Source organism: Oncorhynchus mykiss, chromosome 1 (assembly GCF_013265735.2).
Source record: "Oncorhynchus mykiss isolate Arlee chromosome 1, USDA_OmykA_1.1, whole genome shotgun sequence".
Lineage (NCBI taxonomy): Eukaryota > Metazoa > Chordata > Actinopteri > Salmoniformes > Salmonidae > Oncorhynchus > Oncorhynchus mykiss.
The window spans coordinates 34459185-34473272 of record NC_048565.1 but is presented as its reverse complement, the minus strand read 5'-3'; the positions used below and the strand labels follow the sequence as shown (position 1 = coordinate 34473272).

Sequence of the window (14088 nt, the reverse complement as noted above, 5' to 3'; positions counted from 1 at the left end):
CATCTGACCCATATAACACCACACACTGCATCTGACCCATACAAAACCACACACTGCATCTGACCCATACCACACCACACACTGCATCTGACCCATATAACACCACACACTGCATCTGACCCATACAACACCACACACTGCATCTGACCCATATAACACCACACACGGCATCTGACCCATACAAAACCACACACGGCATCTGACCCATACAAAACCACACACTGCATCTGACCCATACAACACCACACACGGCATCTGACCCATACAAAACCACACACGGCATCTGACCCAAATAACACCACACACTGCATCTGACCCATACAACACCACACACTGCACCTGACCCATACCACACACTGCATCTGACCCACACTGCACCTGACCCATACAACACCACACACTGCACCTGACCCATACCACACACTGCATCTGACCCACACTGCACCTGACCCATACCACACCACACACTGCACCTGACCCATACAACACCACACACTGCATCTGACCCATACAACACCACACACTGCATCTGACCCATCCAAAACCACACACTGCATCTGACTCATAGCACACCACACACTGCATCTGACTCATACCACACCACACACTGCATCTGACTCATACCACATCACACACTGCATCTGACCCATACAACACCACACACGGCATCTGACCCATACAAAACCACACACTGCATCTGACCCATACAAAACCACACACGGCATCTGACCCATACAAAACCACACACGGCATCTGACCCATATGACACCACACACTGCATCTGACCCATACAACACCACACACTGCACCTGACCCATACCACACACTGCATCTGACCCACACTGCACCTGACCTATACAACACCACACACTGCATCTGACCCATACAACACCACACACTGCATCTGACCCATCCAAAACCACACACTGCATCTGACCCATATAACACCACACACTGCATCTGACCCATATAACACCACACACTGCATCTGACTCATACCACACCACACACTGCATCTGACTCATACCACACCACACACTGCATCTGACTCATACCACACACGGCATCTGACCCATACAAAACCACACACGGCATCTGACCCATACAAAACCACACACTGCATCTGACCCATACAACACCACACACTGCATCTGACCCATACAAAACCACACACGGCATCTGACCCATATAACACCACACACTGCATCTGACCCATACAACACCACACACTGCACCTGACCCATACCACACACTGCATCTGACCCACACTGCACCTGACCCATACAACACCACACACTGCACCTGACCCATACCACACACTGCATCTGACCCACACTGCACCTGACCCACACTGCACCTGACCCACACCACACACTGCACCTGACCCATACAACACCACACACTGCATCTGACCCATACAACACCACACACTGCATCTGACCCATCCAAAACCACACACTGCATCTGACCCATATAACACCACACACTGCATCTGACTCATACAAAACCACACACTGCATCTGACCCATATAACACCACACACTGCATCTGACTCATACCACACCACACACTGCATCTGACTCATACCACACCACACACTGCATCTGACCCATACAAAACCACACACGGCATCTGACCCATACAAAACCACACACGGCATCTGACCCATATAACACCACACACTGCATCTGACCCATACAACACCACACACTGCACCTGACCCATACCACACACTGCATCTGACCCACACTGCACCTGACCCATACAACACCACACACTGCACCTGACCCATACCACACACTGCATCTGACCCACACTGCACCTGACCCATACAACACCACACACTGCATCTGACCCATACAACACCACACACTGCATCTGACCCATCCAAAACCACACACTGCATCTGACCCATATAACACCACACACTGCATCTGACTCATACAAAACCACACACTGCATCTGACCCATATAACACCACACACTGCATCTGACTCATACCACACCACACACTGCATCTGACTCATACCACACCACACACTGCACCTGACCCATACAACACCACACACTGCACCTGACCCATACAACACCACACACTGCATCTGACCCATACAACACCACACACTGCATCTGACCCATCCAAAACCACACACTGCATCTGACCCATATAACACCACACACTGCATCTGAATCATACAAAACCACACACTGCATCTGACCCATATAACACCACACACTGCATCTGACTCATACCACACCACACACTGCATCTGACTCATACCACACACGGCATCTGACCCATACAAAACCACACACTGCATCTGACCCATACAACACCACACACTGCATCTGACCCATACAAAACCACACACGGCATCTGACCCATACAAAACCACACACGGCATCTGACCCATACAACACCACACACTGCACCTGACCCATACCACACACTGCATCTGACCCACACTGCACCTGACCCATACAACACCACACACTGCACCGGACCCATACCACACACTGCATCTGACCCACACTGCACCTGACCTATACCACACCACACACTGCACCTGACCCATACAACACCACACACTGCATCTGACCCATACCACACCACACACTGCATCTGACCCATACCACACCACACACTGCATCTGACCCATACCACACCACACACTGCATCTGACCCATACCACACCACACACTGCATCTGACCCATACCACACTGCACCTGACCCATACCACACCACACACTGCACCTGACCCATACCACACCACACACTGCACCTGACCAATACCACACACTGCACCTGACCCACACCACACACTGCATTTGACCCATAACACACACTGCATCTGACCCATACCACACCACACACTGCACCTGACCCATACCACACTGCATCTGACCCATACCACACACTGCACCTTACCCATACAACACTGCACCTGACCCATACCACACCACACACTGCATCTGACCCATACAACACTGCATCTGACCCATACCACACCACACACTGCATCTGACCCATACCACATTGCACCTTACCCATACAACACTGCATCTGACCCATACCACACCACACACTGCATCTGACCCATACCACATTGCACCTTACCCATACAACACTGCATCTGACCCATACCACACCACACACTGCATCTGACCCATACCACACCACACACTGCACCTGACCCATACCACAATGCATCTGACCCATACTACAATGCATCTGACCCATACCACACCACACACTGCATCTGACCCATACAACACCACACACTGCATCTGACCCATATGTGTGTGTGCTCTCTGTAGTCAGAGGCCTTTTATAAAGGGTTCTGATGCTGGCGGTTCCTTTTCTGTATATGTAATTGTGTGTGTTACTGTTGTCAAACCTAGCCTGTAAAGTCAGATATCAAACTAATAAATATGTCAACCATCAACACTGGGCTCTCAATGTCATTGAGTCATGTGCTGAAATGACACACACAGCAGCCAACACAAATACAGTATGTTTACCTTTAGGTCAGGTGAGTAGAGGGGTTGGGTTCAATTTGCAGTCACACACACACACACACAAACCATCTACAATAATCCCCCCCCCCCCTCTTGTTACATAAACACCTACTTTGTAGTTACTGGTTGGAGGAAGAGCTATTATTTAGGTTAGAAAGGGTAAATATGACCTAACTACTTCCACACAGTCATTCACAAAAAACAAACTCCTGTATTCTTTCTGATAGGTCTCCCTTGTCCCTCAGTCTCTCTCTCTAATATGTGACACACAGTACAGACACTGCTACTCTAAACAGACACTGTCTCACAACTACAAACAGACAAATAGCCTGTCTCTCTTTCTGTTACTCCTCTCTGTTTCTCACACTCAGCTTTGTTCTGCTCTGTTGTGTGCGACTGGTCTTTAGTGAGCACGCATATGTAGCCCTGAGTGTGAGGGGGACTAAAGAGGAAGGGGTATGATGTAAAGAAGGTAGTGGTGGAGTAGAGATGGAGGGAGGGGGGGTTGGAGATGGAGGGAGGGGATGAAGTAGAGATGGAGGGAGTGGGTGGAGTAGAGATTGAGGGGGGGTGGAATAGAGATGGAGGGGGTCGAGGGAGGGGTTGGAGTAGAGAGGGAGGGAGCAAGGGGGTGGAGTAGAGATGGGGGGGGAGTGGAGTGAGGGGTTGGAGTAGAGATGGAGGAAAGGAGGGGGGTGGAGTAGAGCTGGGGGGAGGGAGGGGATGGAGTAGAGCTGGGGGGAGGGAGGGGATGGAGTAGAGCTGGGGGGAGGGAGGGGATGGAGTAGAGCTGGGGGGAGGGAGGGGATGGAGTAGAGATGGAGGGAGGGGATGGGGTGGAGTAGAGCTGGGGAGGAGGGAGGGGTGGGTGGAGTAGAGATGGGGGAGGGAGGGGTGGAGTAGAGATGGTGGGAGTGGGTGGAGTAGAGATGGTGGGAGTGGGTGGAGTAGAGATTGAGGGGGGGGTGGAATAGAGATGGAGGGGGTCGAGGGAGGGGTTGGAGTAGAGAGGGAGGGCGCAAGGGGGTGGAGTAGAGATGGGGGGGGAGTGGAGTGAGGGGTTGGAGTAGAGATGGAGGAAAGGAGGGGGGGTGGAGTAGAGGGAGGGAGGGAGGGAATGGAGTAGGGAGGGAGGGTGTGGAGTAGAGAGGGAGGAAAGGAGCGAGGGGGTGGAGTAGAGACGGGTGGAGGGAGGGGGTGGAGTAGGGAGGGGGTGGAGTAGAGATGGATGGAGGGAGGGAGGGAGGGGGTGGAGTAGAGATGGGTGGAGGGAGGGAGGGGGTGGAGTAGGGAGGGAGGAGATGGAGTAGAGATGGAGGGAGTGGAGTGAGGGGTTTCGAGTAGAGATGGATGGGGTAGAGTAGAGATGGATGGCTGGAGAGAGGGTTGGGAGGGGGTGGAGTAGAGATGGAGGGAGGGGGTGAAGTAGAGATGGGGGGGGGAGGAGGTAGAGTAGAGATGGAGGGAGTGAGTGAGGGGTTGGAGTATAGATGGATGGGGGGTATGGAGTGAGGGGTTGGAGTATAGATGTATGGAGTGAGGGGGATGGAATAGAGCTGGGGGGAGGGAGGGGATGGAGTAGAGATGGAGGGAGGGGGTGGAGTAGAGATGGATGGAGGGAGAGAGGGTTGGAATAGAGATGGAGTGGGTGGAGTAGAGAGATGGAGGGAGGGTGTGGAGTAGAGGAGGGAGGGGCTGGAGTAGAGATGGAGGGCGTGGAGGGAGGGGTTGGAGTAGATGGATGGAGGGAGGGAGGGAGGGAGGGTTGGAATAGAGATGGAGTGGGTGGAGTAGAGGGAGGAAAGGAGGGAGGGGTGGAGTAGAGAGATGGAGGGAGGGTGTGGAGTAGAGAAGGAGGGAGGGGCTGGAGTAGAGATGGAGGGAGTGGAGTGAGGGTTGGAATAGAGGGAGGGAGGGGGTGTGGAGTAGAGATGGGAGGGGGGGTGGAATAGAAATGGAGGGCGTGGAGGGAGGGGTTGGAGTAGAGATGGAGGGAGGGAGGGTTGGAGTGGGTGGAGTAGAGAGGGAGGAAAGGAGGGAGGGGTGGAGTAGAGAGGGAGGGAGGGGGTGGAGTAGAGAGGGAGGGAGGGATGGGATGGAGTAGAGATGGGGGGCGGTGTGGAGTAGAGAAGGAGGGAGGGGCTGGAGTAGAGATGGAGGGAGTGGAGGGAGGGGGTGGAGTAGAGATGGAGGGGGTGGAGTAGAGATGGAGGGGGTGGAGGGAGGGGTTGGAGTAGAGAGGGAGAGAGGGGTTGGAGTAGAGAGGGAGGGAGGGGTGGAGTAGAGAGGGAGGGAGGGGTGGAGTAGAGAGGGAGGGAGGGGGTGGAAGGAGGGGGTGGGAAGGGGCGGAGTAGAGGGGGAGTGAGGGGTGGAGTATAGATGGAGGGAGGGAGGGGATGGAGTAGAGATGGGGGGAGGGAGCGAGGGGGTGGAGTAGAGATGGAGCGAGGGGTGAAGTAGAGTTGGAGGGAGGGGGGGGTGAAGTAGAGATGGAGGGAGGGGGGGGTGAAGTAGAGATGGAGGGAGGGGGGGGGTGAAGTAGACATGGAGGGAGGGGGGGGTGAAGTAGAGATGGAGGGAGGGAGGGGGTGGAGTAGGGAGGGGGAGATGGAAGGGGTGGAGTAGAGAGGGGAGGCGGGGTGGAGGAGAGATGGAGGAGTAGAGATGGATAGGGGAGGGGGTGGAGTAGAGATGGAGGGGTGGGTGGAGTAGAGTAGAGATTTTTTTATTTTTTTTATTTAATCCTTATTTAACTAGGCATGTCAGTTAAGAACAAATTATTATTTACAATGACGGCCTACCGGGGAACAGTGGGTTAACTGCCTTGTTCAGGGTGCAGAATGACAGATTTTTACCTTGTCAGCTCGGGGATTCGATCCAGCAACCTTTCGGTTTCTGGCCCAACGCTCTGACCACGAGGCTACCTAGTGCAGGGAGATGGAGGGAGGGGTGGAGTAGAGATGGAGGGGGAGGAGTAGAGAGCTCTTGGCTCAGTAAATATGTTTGTGGAGAAACCTGCCTGTCCACCTCACAGAGGAGGAGTCTAGGGGCGTGGGACACAGACAAAGAACAGACACACACTAACACGAGGAGGGAGAAGAGGACTTTTCTGTACACAGTGGATTTTACACTTGTGGAATATAATTCATATTTGGAACTTTGCTGGAGGAGGTCTGTGTGTTAGTGTGTAGTATAGTGTGTCTACGTTAGTGTGTTTTGTATGAGTGACTGTGAGAGCATGTGTGAGTGTGTTATGTTGTGTGTGTAACAGCCCGGCCCCGGATGGAAAGGGTTGTCGCTGGCTACTCCGAGGTCTTAGCTCCCAGCCATGGGGGGCTGCCAGAGTCACCCCTCTGCTGCGGATACACAAATAGTACCCCAGCCCTCTGACGTCAACAAACTGTGAGTATCTCTCCACTTCCTCTCTCTCAATCTATCCATTCCCCCCCTTCCCTCTCATTGTTCTATGCTAGTTCAGATTAGACTGGGTTTGTGAGTAGGGCTGGCAGTAGGTTGAACAGTTAGTTAGAACTCAAAAGATCTGAACTGAGGTGGAGAGAGAAAATTGGGGATAGAGTGAGAGACGTAGGGACTGGGAAAAAGAGAGACGGCTGCTGGACATGGTAAACTGAGGAATGTTCTCTTTATAAGGACGTGTGTGTGTGTGTGGGGCACATATTTGTCTGATAACATCAACGGGGATATAGATTCCTTTTCTGAGGCAAAAAACAGGAATGATGGGATTGTGGTTCAAAAAGTGTTTAAGAAGAGATTGTGTGTGCTTTAAAAAAATGTCATGAATATATAGATTGCTTGTGTGGCTTTTTGAACAGAGACAGTTATGCTTGGTTTACTGTTTGCTTCATCCACAGAGTGCAGTGAAACTTTAACACACACACACACACACACGAGTGAGAGAGCAGGCTCACAGTGGATTCTGTTTACCTATAAACACACCACCTACTTTGGATTCGTGTGTGTGTGTGTGTGTGTGTGTGTGTGTGTGTGTGTGTGTACAGGTGGTTGGTAGAGAGGGTAGTCTAAATAAAGGGGCAATTGTGTAGAGTAGAATAGGGAGGAAGTTGAGTTGACAGTTCCCTCAGCGTGGTAAAACCAGGCTGATCGCTGTGTTCACCGCTAATTCACTATATTGATTCCCAATGTGACCTTCCTTCTGTCTGCACCATCCCCAGATGCTGTTTAAAAGCCATTCTGAAGATTCCTACATACTTTATCCTGACCTTAGCCTTTAACCCTAACCTCCCTCTGTCATCGTTCACTTGCTCTCTGTCTCTCTCTTTCTCCTGTGGACAAAGGCCATGCTGTTTTGCCAATAGGACACACACACCAAGGCAACCCCAGCAGGGACTGAAACTCCTCATAGAGAACAGAATGTGTCTGTTATCAGTGTAACAAGGTCACACACACACATTCTCAAATACACACACAGATATCAAGGTTGAAAGTATTTTCGTTGCTTTCACTTTACTGACTGTGTGTTGATATAGTCAGTGGAAAACGTTGACAGTGTGTGTAGTACAGTGGAAAACGTTGACAGTGTAGTGTAGTACAGTGGAAAACATTGACAGTGTAGTGTAGTACAGTGGACCTGCTTTGCATGAAGTCAAATCTCTCTGGCTCCAGTCCCTGGTTTAGACTCTCTAGGACAGAGACATTGACCAATATCACAATACATTTAATGTGTCTGTGGTTATAATGCATTATAACAAAGTATTACCCCTCTCACTTTATCATCTCCTCAGCCCGCCCCTCCTCATCTCTGATTTGTTAAGCTGAACAGATACTTCCGTAACGACCAGACACACAGCTCTTTAACCTCATTACACAGGCGCATAATTAAATCGCTTTAGCACCCATGAGCACCGGAGATAACCAAGCTAGCATATTTACACTGAACCAAAATATAAACGCAGCATGCACCTATTTCAAACATTTTACTGACTTACAGTTCATATGAGGAAATCAGTCAATTTACATGAATTGATTAGGCCCTAATATATGCATTTCACATGACTGGGAATACAGATCTGCATCTGTTGGTCACAGATACCTTTAAAAAAAAGGTATGGGTGTGGATCAGAAACCCAGTCAGTATCTGCCTCATACAGCGCGACACATCTCCTTCGCATAGAGTTGATCATGCTTGTGGAATGTTGGACTGGATATTGGCAGGAACTGGAACACACTGTCGTATACGTTGATCCAGAGCATCCTAAACATGCTCAATGGGCGACATGTCTGAACTGGGACATTTTCAGCTTCTAGGAATTGTGTACAAATCCTTGCGACATGAGGCAGTGTATTGTCATGCTGAAACATGAGGTGATGGCGGCAGATGAATGTCAGGACAATGGGCCTCGGGATCTCGTCACGGTATCTCTGTGCATTGAAATTGCTATCGATAAAATACAATTGTGTTCGTTGTCCGTAGCTTATGCCTGTCCATACCATAACACCCCCGCCACCCTGGGGCACTGTTCACAATGTTGACATCAGCAGACCGCTCACCTACATAACGCCATGACGTCTGTCATCTGCCCGGTGCAGTTGAAACCGGGATTCATCCGTGAAAGAGCAGAGCACACTTCTCCAGCGTGCCAGTGGCCATCGAAGGTGAGCATTTAACCTAAGCTAGCAGTGTAATTAAAAGTATAATTTAAATCTTCAGTGAAAGTTAAGGAAGTTATTTAAAAACCTTCAAATAAACAATCATTTCCATTCTCTGAAGTCGGTTATGATGCCGAACTGCAATCAGCTCAAAAGCCTGGTGAGGACGACAAGCACGCAAATGAGATTCCCTGAGACGGTTTCTGACAGTTTGTGCAGAAATTCTTTGGTTGTGCAAACCAACAGATTAATCAGCTGTCTGGGGGACAGCTCTCAGATGATCCTGCAGGGGGGGAAGTCGGATGTGGAAGTCCTGGGCTGGCGTGGTTACACGTGGTCTACAGTTGTGAGGCCGGTTGGCCAAATTCTCTAAAAGGACGTTGGAGGTGGCTTATGGTAGAGAAATTAACATTAAATTATCTGCCAACAGTTCTGGTGGACATTCCTGCAGTCAGCATGCCAATTGCACCCTCCCTCAAAACTTGAGACATCTATGGGCATTGTGTTGTGATAAAACTGCACATTTTAGAGTGGCCTTGTATTGTCCCCAGCACAAGGTGCATCTGTTTAATCAGTTTATTGATATGCCACACCTGTCAGGTGGATGGATTATTGTGGAAAAGGAGAAAAGCTCACTAACGGGTGTAAACAAATTTGTGCACAACATTTGAGAGAAATAAGGTTTGGAACCTTTCTGGGATCTTTTATTTCAGCTCATGAAACATGGGACCAACACTTTACATGCGTTTATATTTTTGGTCACTGTAGGTCCTTGGAAGTTGTGACAGAGAACGTTTTTGGTTTCCCACTGGTCTGGTAACAAATCTTCCTGACCGGTAAAACAATGTTTTTTTCAAAACTTTTTAAGAATGGAAGTGAAAATGTTGCTTGTTCTGGGAATACATTTATTTAGTTTGCAGGGAGGTTCTGAGATTGTTTTATGAACATTCTGAGAATGGAAATGATTGGTTATTTGAACATTTTTAAATTAGTTTTAATAACACTGCTAGCTTAGGTTAACTGTTTTGAACACAGATAGGAGGACATTGAAATTAATTTGCTTAGGCATTTTATTGTGGCACGGTGTCAGTGAGATTCGCACTTATGATCTTCTATTCTCTATCCTTTGAACTAGTCCACTGCACCACCGGGATGGCGCTAGTGTGTTTATTTTTAATTTTTATATTCATTCAAAGCTTTCTTTATTCATTTTAGTCTATTCAAACAGACCCCATTTCAAAGTTTTGAGAACGGAACGGAACGTATATATTTTTTAATAATGTTCTTAGAACATTCTTTGAACGTTACTAATGTTTTGTGTAACAATAACAAATAGAACTATGAGGAAACCTGTAGGAAACGTTATGCTGAAGTACTGAAATTCCCACAGAAGAAAGTTGTTTCTTAATGTTCTCTGAACTATTGGAGAACATTCCCCAATGTCAAACCAGTTGGAGAACGTTCCTTGAACGTTACCAAAATTGACAAATCTAACCATGTTTAAACTTTAAGGTTAAAGTAATGAAATAACCACAATAATAATTCTTTTTTTGTCAAATTCCTTAAATGTGCTGAGAATGTTCCCAACCAAGTGATTATCCTGCACCATTCCCAGAAAGTTGTGGGAAGGTTGTATGCAAAATAACCACAGGATAACCATGCTCTCACCAAGCTCTAAGGAACATTGTACTACAACAGGCATGAATATATACCGAATGTGTATTTCAGTATGTATATATTCACACTCGCTGACACACACTGGCTGAGATAGAATATGACCAAAGTTCTGTATGATATATCTCACCTCAAAACCTCCAGTTTACAGTGTGGACTCCCTTGTCCTCCAGAGAGCAGCTGTACTCCTAAATCCTGCAGTTCATTGTTACTGAGATCCAGCTCTATCAGGTGTGAGAGATTTGACCTCAGAGCTGAAGCCAGAGAAGCAAAGCCTTCCGCTGTGACTTTACAACTCTCAGCCTGCAATGGGAGAAAAACATTTCCATCTCAGCTCTACATGAAGGATCAATTTATATTTTCTAACAAATGAGTTTTAATGGCATATTTGAGCGATGTCATTACTTCAGTGTCTTCGGTTTACAGTGTGGATTCCCCAGTTGAGCAGAGAGCAGCTCCAGTCTTGCATCCTGCAGACTAGTATCACTCAGGTCCAGCTCTCTCCTAGATTAGAGGAGTTTGAGCTGAGAACTGAAGCCAACACATCACAGCATTTCTCTGTGAGATTACACCCTTTCTGCCTGAAGAAGGATCAAAGAAGTGACAGATGGGGTCAAAAATCTATTATTACCAATGAAATGGGAGTGTACAACCAAATATTAATCATATATATCGTATAGCTTGGTCACTCCTAAATATTGTGGATTTTTCTGAAACAGTTAATTGTACTAACAAATGAGTTAATACATACTGTAAGGTAGTGTGTACACGTATTACTTTGAAATGATTAGCAGGGCACCAGTCTAGTTATTGGACCAACTGGTTTTCTAAGAAGACCTGACTTATGAGTTATTTTAGTAATAACTCTATAAGACTACAATTAGAATAATATAGGGGTAAATGTATTAACCTGAAGGTATGAATTAGTTGAGAGTCAATTGGAGTTATTTTCCAGAATAACAAGACAAACACAATTGGTTTTCAGAATGTTATGTGCTACCTGGGAAGAGACTGCAGCAACAGCTGTGTGTGTGAGCATATAGTAAACCATATAGTCCAGACTGCAAACAATGCAATCTGATGACTGCAGCTGGAGCAGTGAAACATGGACACTTAAATACTGACAGACACACTCACACTTTAACTGTGTGTGTTGTATTGTTTAGGGGAGATAATAACAATGAGCTGGTGTTGGAGGAGCGTCCCTATCTGCAGCAGCAGTATGTCTCTGAGAGGATCACACACACCGACATGACCGCCCTCACCGCCCTGCCACCCGGACTGGACCAGGCTGAGTGGCTCGCCAGCAACAGTCAGTATATATATATATGCACGCACGCACGCACACACACATACATTGGGAATTCAGAAATGGGAGCCCTATTTGGGAGTGTTAGGGTTAGGGTTAAACCAGGGTTAAACATAAAGTGAGTTAGGGTTATGCCAAGATTAGAGTTGTGGTTGAGGTTATGGTTGAACCGGGATGTAGACATGAAGCTAGGGTTGAACCAGGATGTAGAAATGAAGATACGGTTACTTTAGGGTTATGCCAAAAGAGTTAGGGTTAATTTTGTATATCCCTAATCCCAATATTGCATTACTATAACCTAAACTGTTTCTCTCTCCCCCTCTCCAGCGGTAGCGTTCTTTAAGCATATTAACCTGTTCTCCAGTACCCTTTCTGAGTTATGTACTCCTACCACCTGTCCTACAGCCTGCGGACCAAATAACATGTAAGTCACACTCAAACACACACACACACGTACGTATGTTAATATTCACACTCATGCAGACATACCCTTCTGCTCCCTCAATGTGTCTGTGTGTAGAGTGTATACATGGACAGACGATCAGGGGAAGAAGTTGAGGTGTTCCGCTCCTCTCTACTTTGACTATACCATGTCCTACATCCAAGACCTACTGACAGATGAAGACGTCTTCCCCACCAGAGCAGGTACGTACGCACGCACGCACGCACACACACAGTATAGTAAATGAACACAAGTGCTGCAGACATTCACTGCCCTACTGATCATCAACCAATGACTACAACATAACAAACCAACTGATCTATCAGTCAATAAAATACTCAACCCTTCTCCCCTTTCATTCCCACTCCCCCACTACCTTACACATCATCCTCTGCCTCCTCACTATTTCCCTTGCCTCTCTTATCCCCAACACCTCTCTACATCCTATCCATCTCATTTCACCAGGGTCAGTGTTCCCAGCAGGCTTTATTTTCTTGGTCAAGAAGGTGTTTCTGCTGTTGTTCCGTGTTCTGGCTCATATCTACTGGAGTCACTACAGAGAGGCCCTGGTTCTGGGACTACACCCCCACCTCAACACGTTGTTCATACACCTCACACACTTCAGCCTTCAACACGACCTGCTGGAAGCAGAACACACACAACCTCTACAGGACCTGATCATTGCTCTGGGACAGTACAGCCTCACCTGACACACACACACAAATGTAACTTCACAGATGTACACGCACGCACGCACGCATGTACACATACACACACAGCTTCAATGAATTTAGAGAGACAGACTCAGCGACTCTGTTGTATAAACTGTGAGATAACCTTTTAATGCAGTGGGCTAAATCAGGGTGACTTGGTAGTCTTAAGAAAATGTACTTTGAAACAAAAGTATACAACTCACACATGGGCTTAAAAAAAAGAAGACACCTGTACCATGTCAGATATAGAGTTGAAATGTATTACATTTTTAATTTACATCCCAATAGACTTTATATACTGTACATCACAGAAGACTGAAATATAACGAAACTGTTTGACATAGATTTTCTGCATTTTTTAAAAATCATGTTTATTAATAATAAAAAAAGATGAATAACATTCTACCAATGAGGCCACTAGGTTGTTTGACTGCAGGAAAGGGTTATGTAAGAAGAGGATGTGTATTGCTCTTTATGCTTTTGCATGTGATATGTATAATAGATAATATATGTTATGAAGATGATGTTCTTGTATGTTATTAAACTGAGGTCAAATTCATTTCAACGGTCATGTATACTGTAGGTCAACTATTATGCTCTCCTTCAAATCAAATTTTAGTCACTTGCACCGAATACAACAGTTGTAGACCTTACAGTGAAATGCTTACTTATGAACCCCTAACAATGCAGTTTAAAAAAAATATTTTTAAAAATGGATAAGAATAAGAAATAAAATTAACAAGTAATTAAAGAGCAGCAGTAAAATAACAATAGCGAGACTTAATACAGGAAACCCTACACA

The 14088-nt window shown here is 47.1% G+C and overlaps 1 protein-coding gene across 1 annotated transcript; it reads left to right on the top strand.

Moving 5' to 3' along the window:
* Nucleotides 1-6561: 6561 nt before the first annotated feature.
* On the top strand, nt 6562-13845 carry LOC110521742 (MOB kinase activator 2). The gene is made up of 6 exons (XM_036976452.1): nt 6562-6691; nt 6792-6922; nt 11989-12134; nt 12459-12555; nt 12652-12776; nt 13039-13845. The coding sequence occupies exons 2-6, from the start codon at nt 6849-6851 to the stop codon at nt 13281-13283; spliced, it is 687 nt and encodes a 228-aa protein (XP_036832347.1). The 5' UTR covers nt 6562-6691; nt 6792-6848; the 3' UTR covers nt 13284-13845.
* The last annotated feature ends 243 nt before the right edge of the window (nt 13846-14088 follow it).

Excerpts from the sequence above, each read along its gene's own strand:
- LOC110521742 (XM_036976452.1), top strand. The coding sequence starts at position 6,849 with ATGGGGGGCTGCCAGAGTCACCCCTCTGCTGCGGATACACAAATAGTA. Across the intron at positions 12,135-12,458 it reads TGAGTGGCTCGCCAGCAACA|CGGTAGCGTTCTTTAAGCAT; the intron begins GTCAGTATATAT and ends CCCCCTCTCCAG. Across the intron at positions 12,777-13,038 it reads CGTCTTCCCCACCAGAGCAG|GGTCAGTGTTCCCAGCAGGC; the intron begins GTACGTACGCAC and ends TCATTTCACCAG.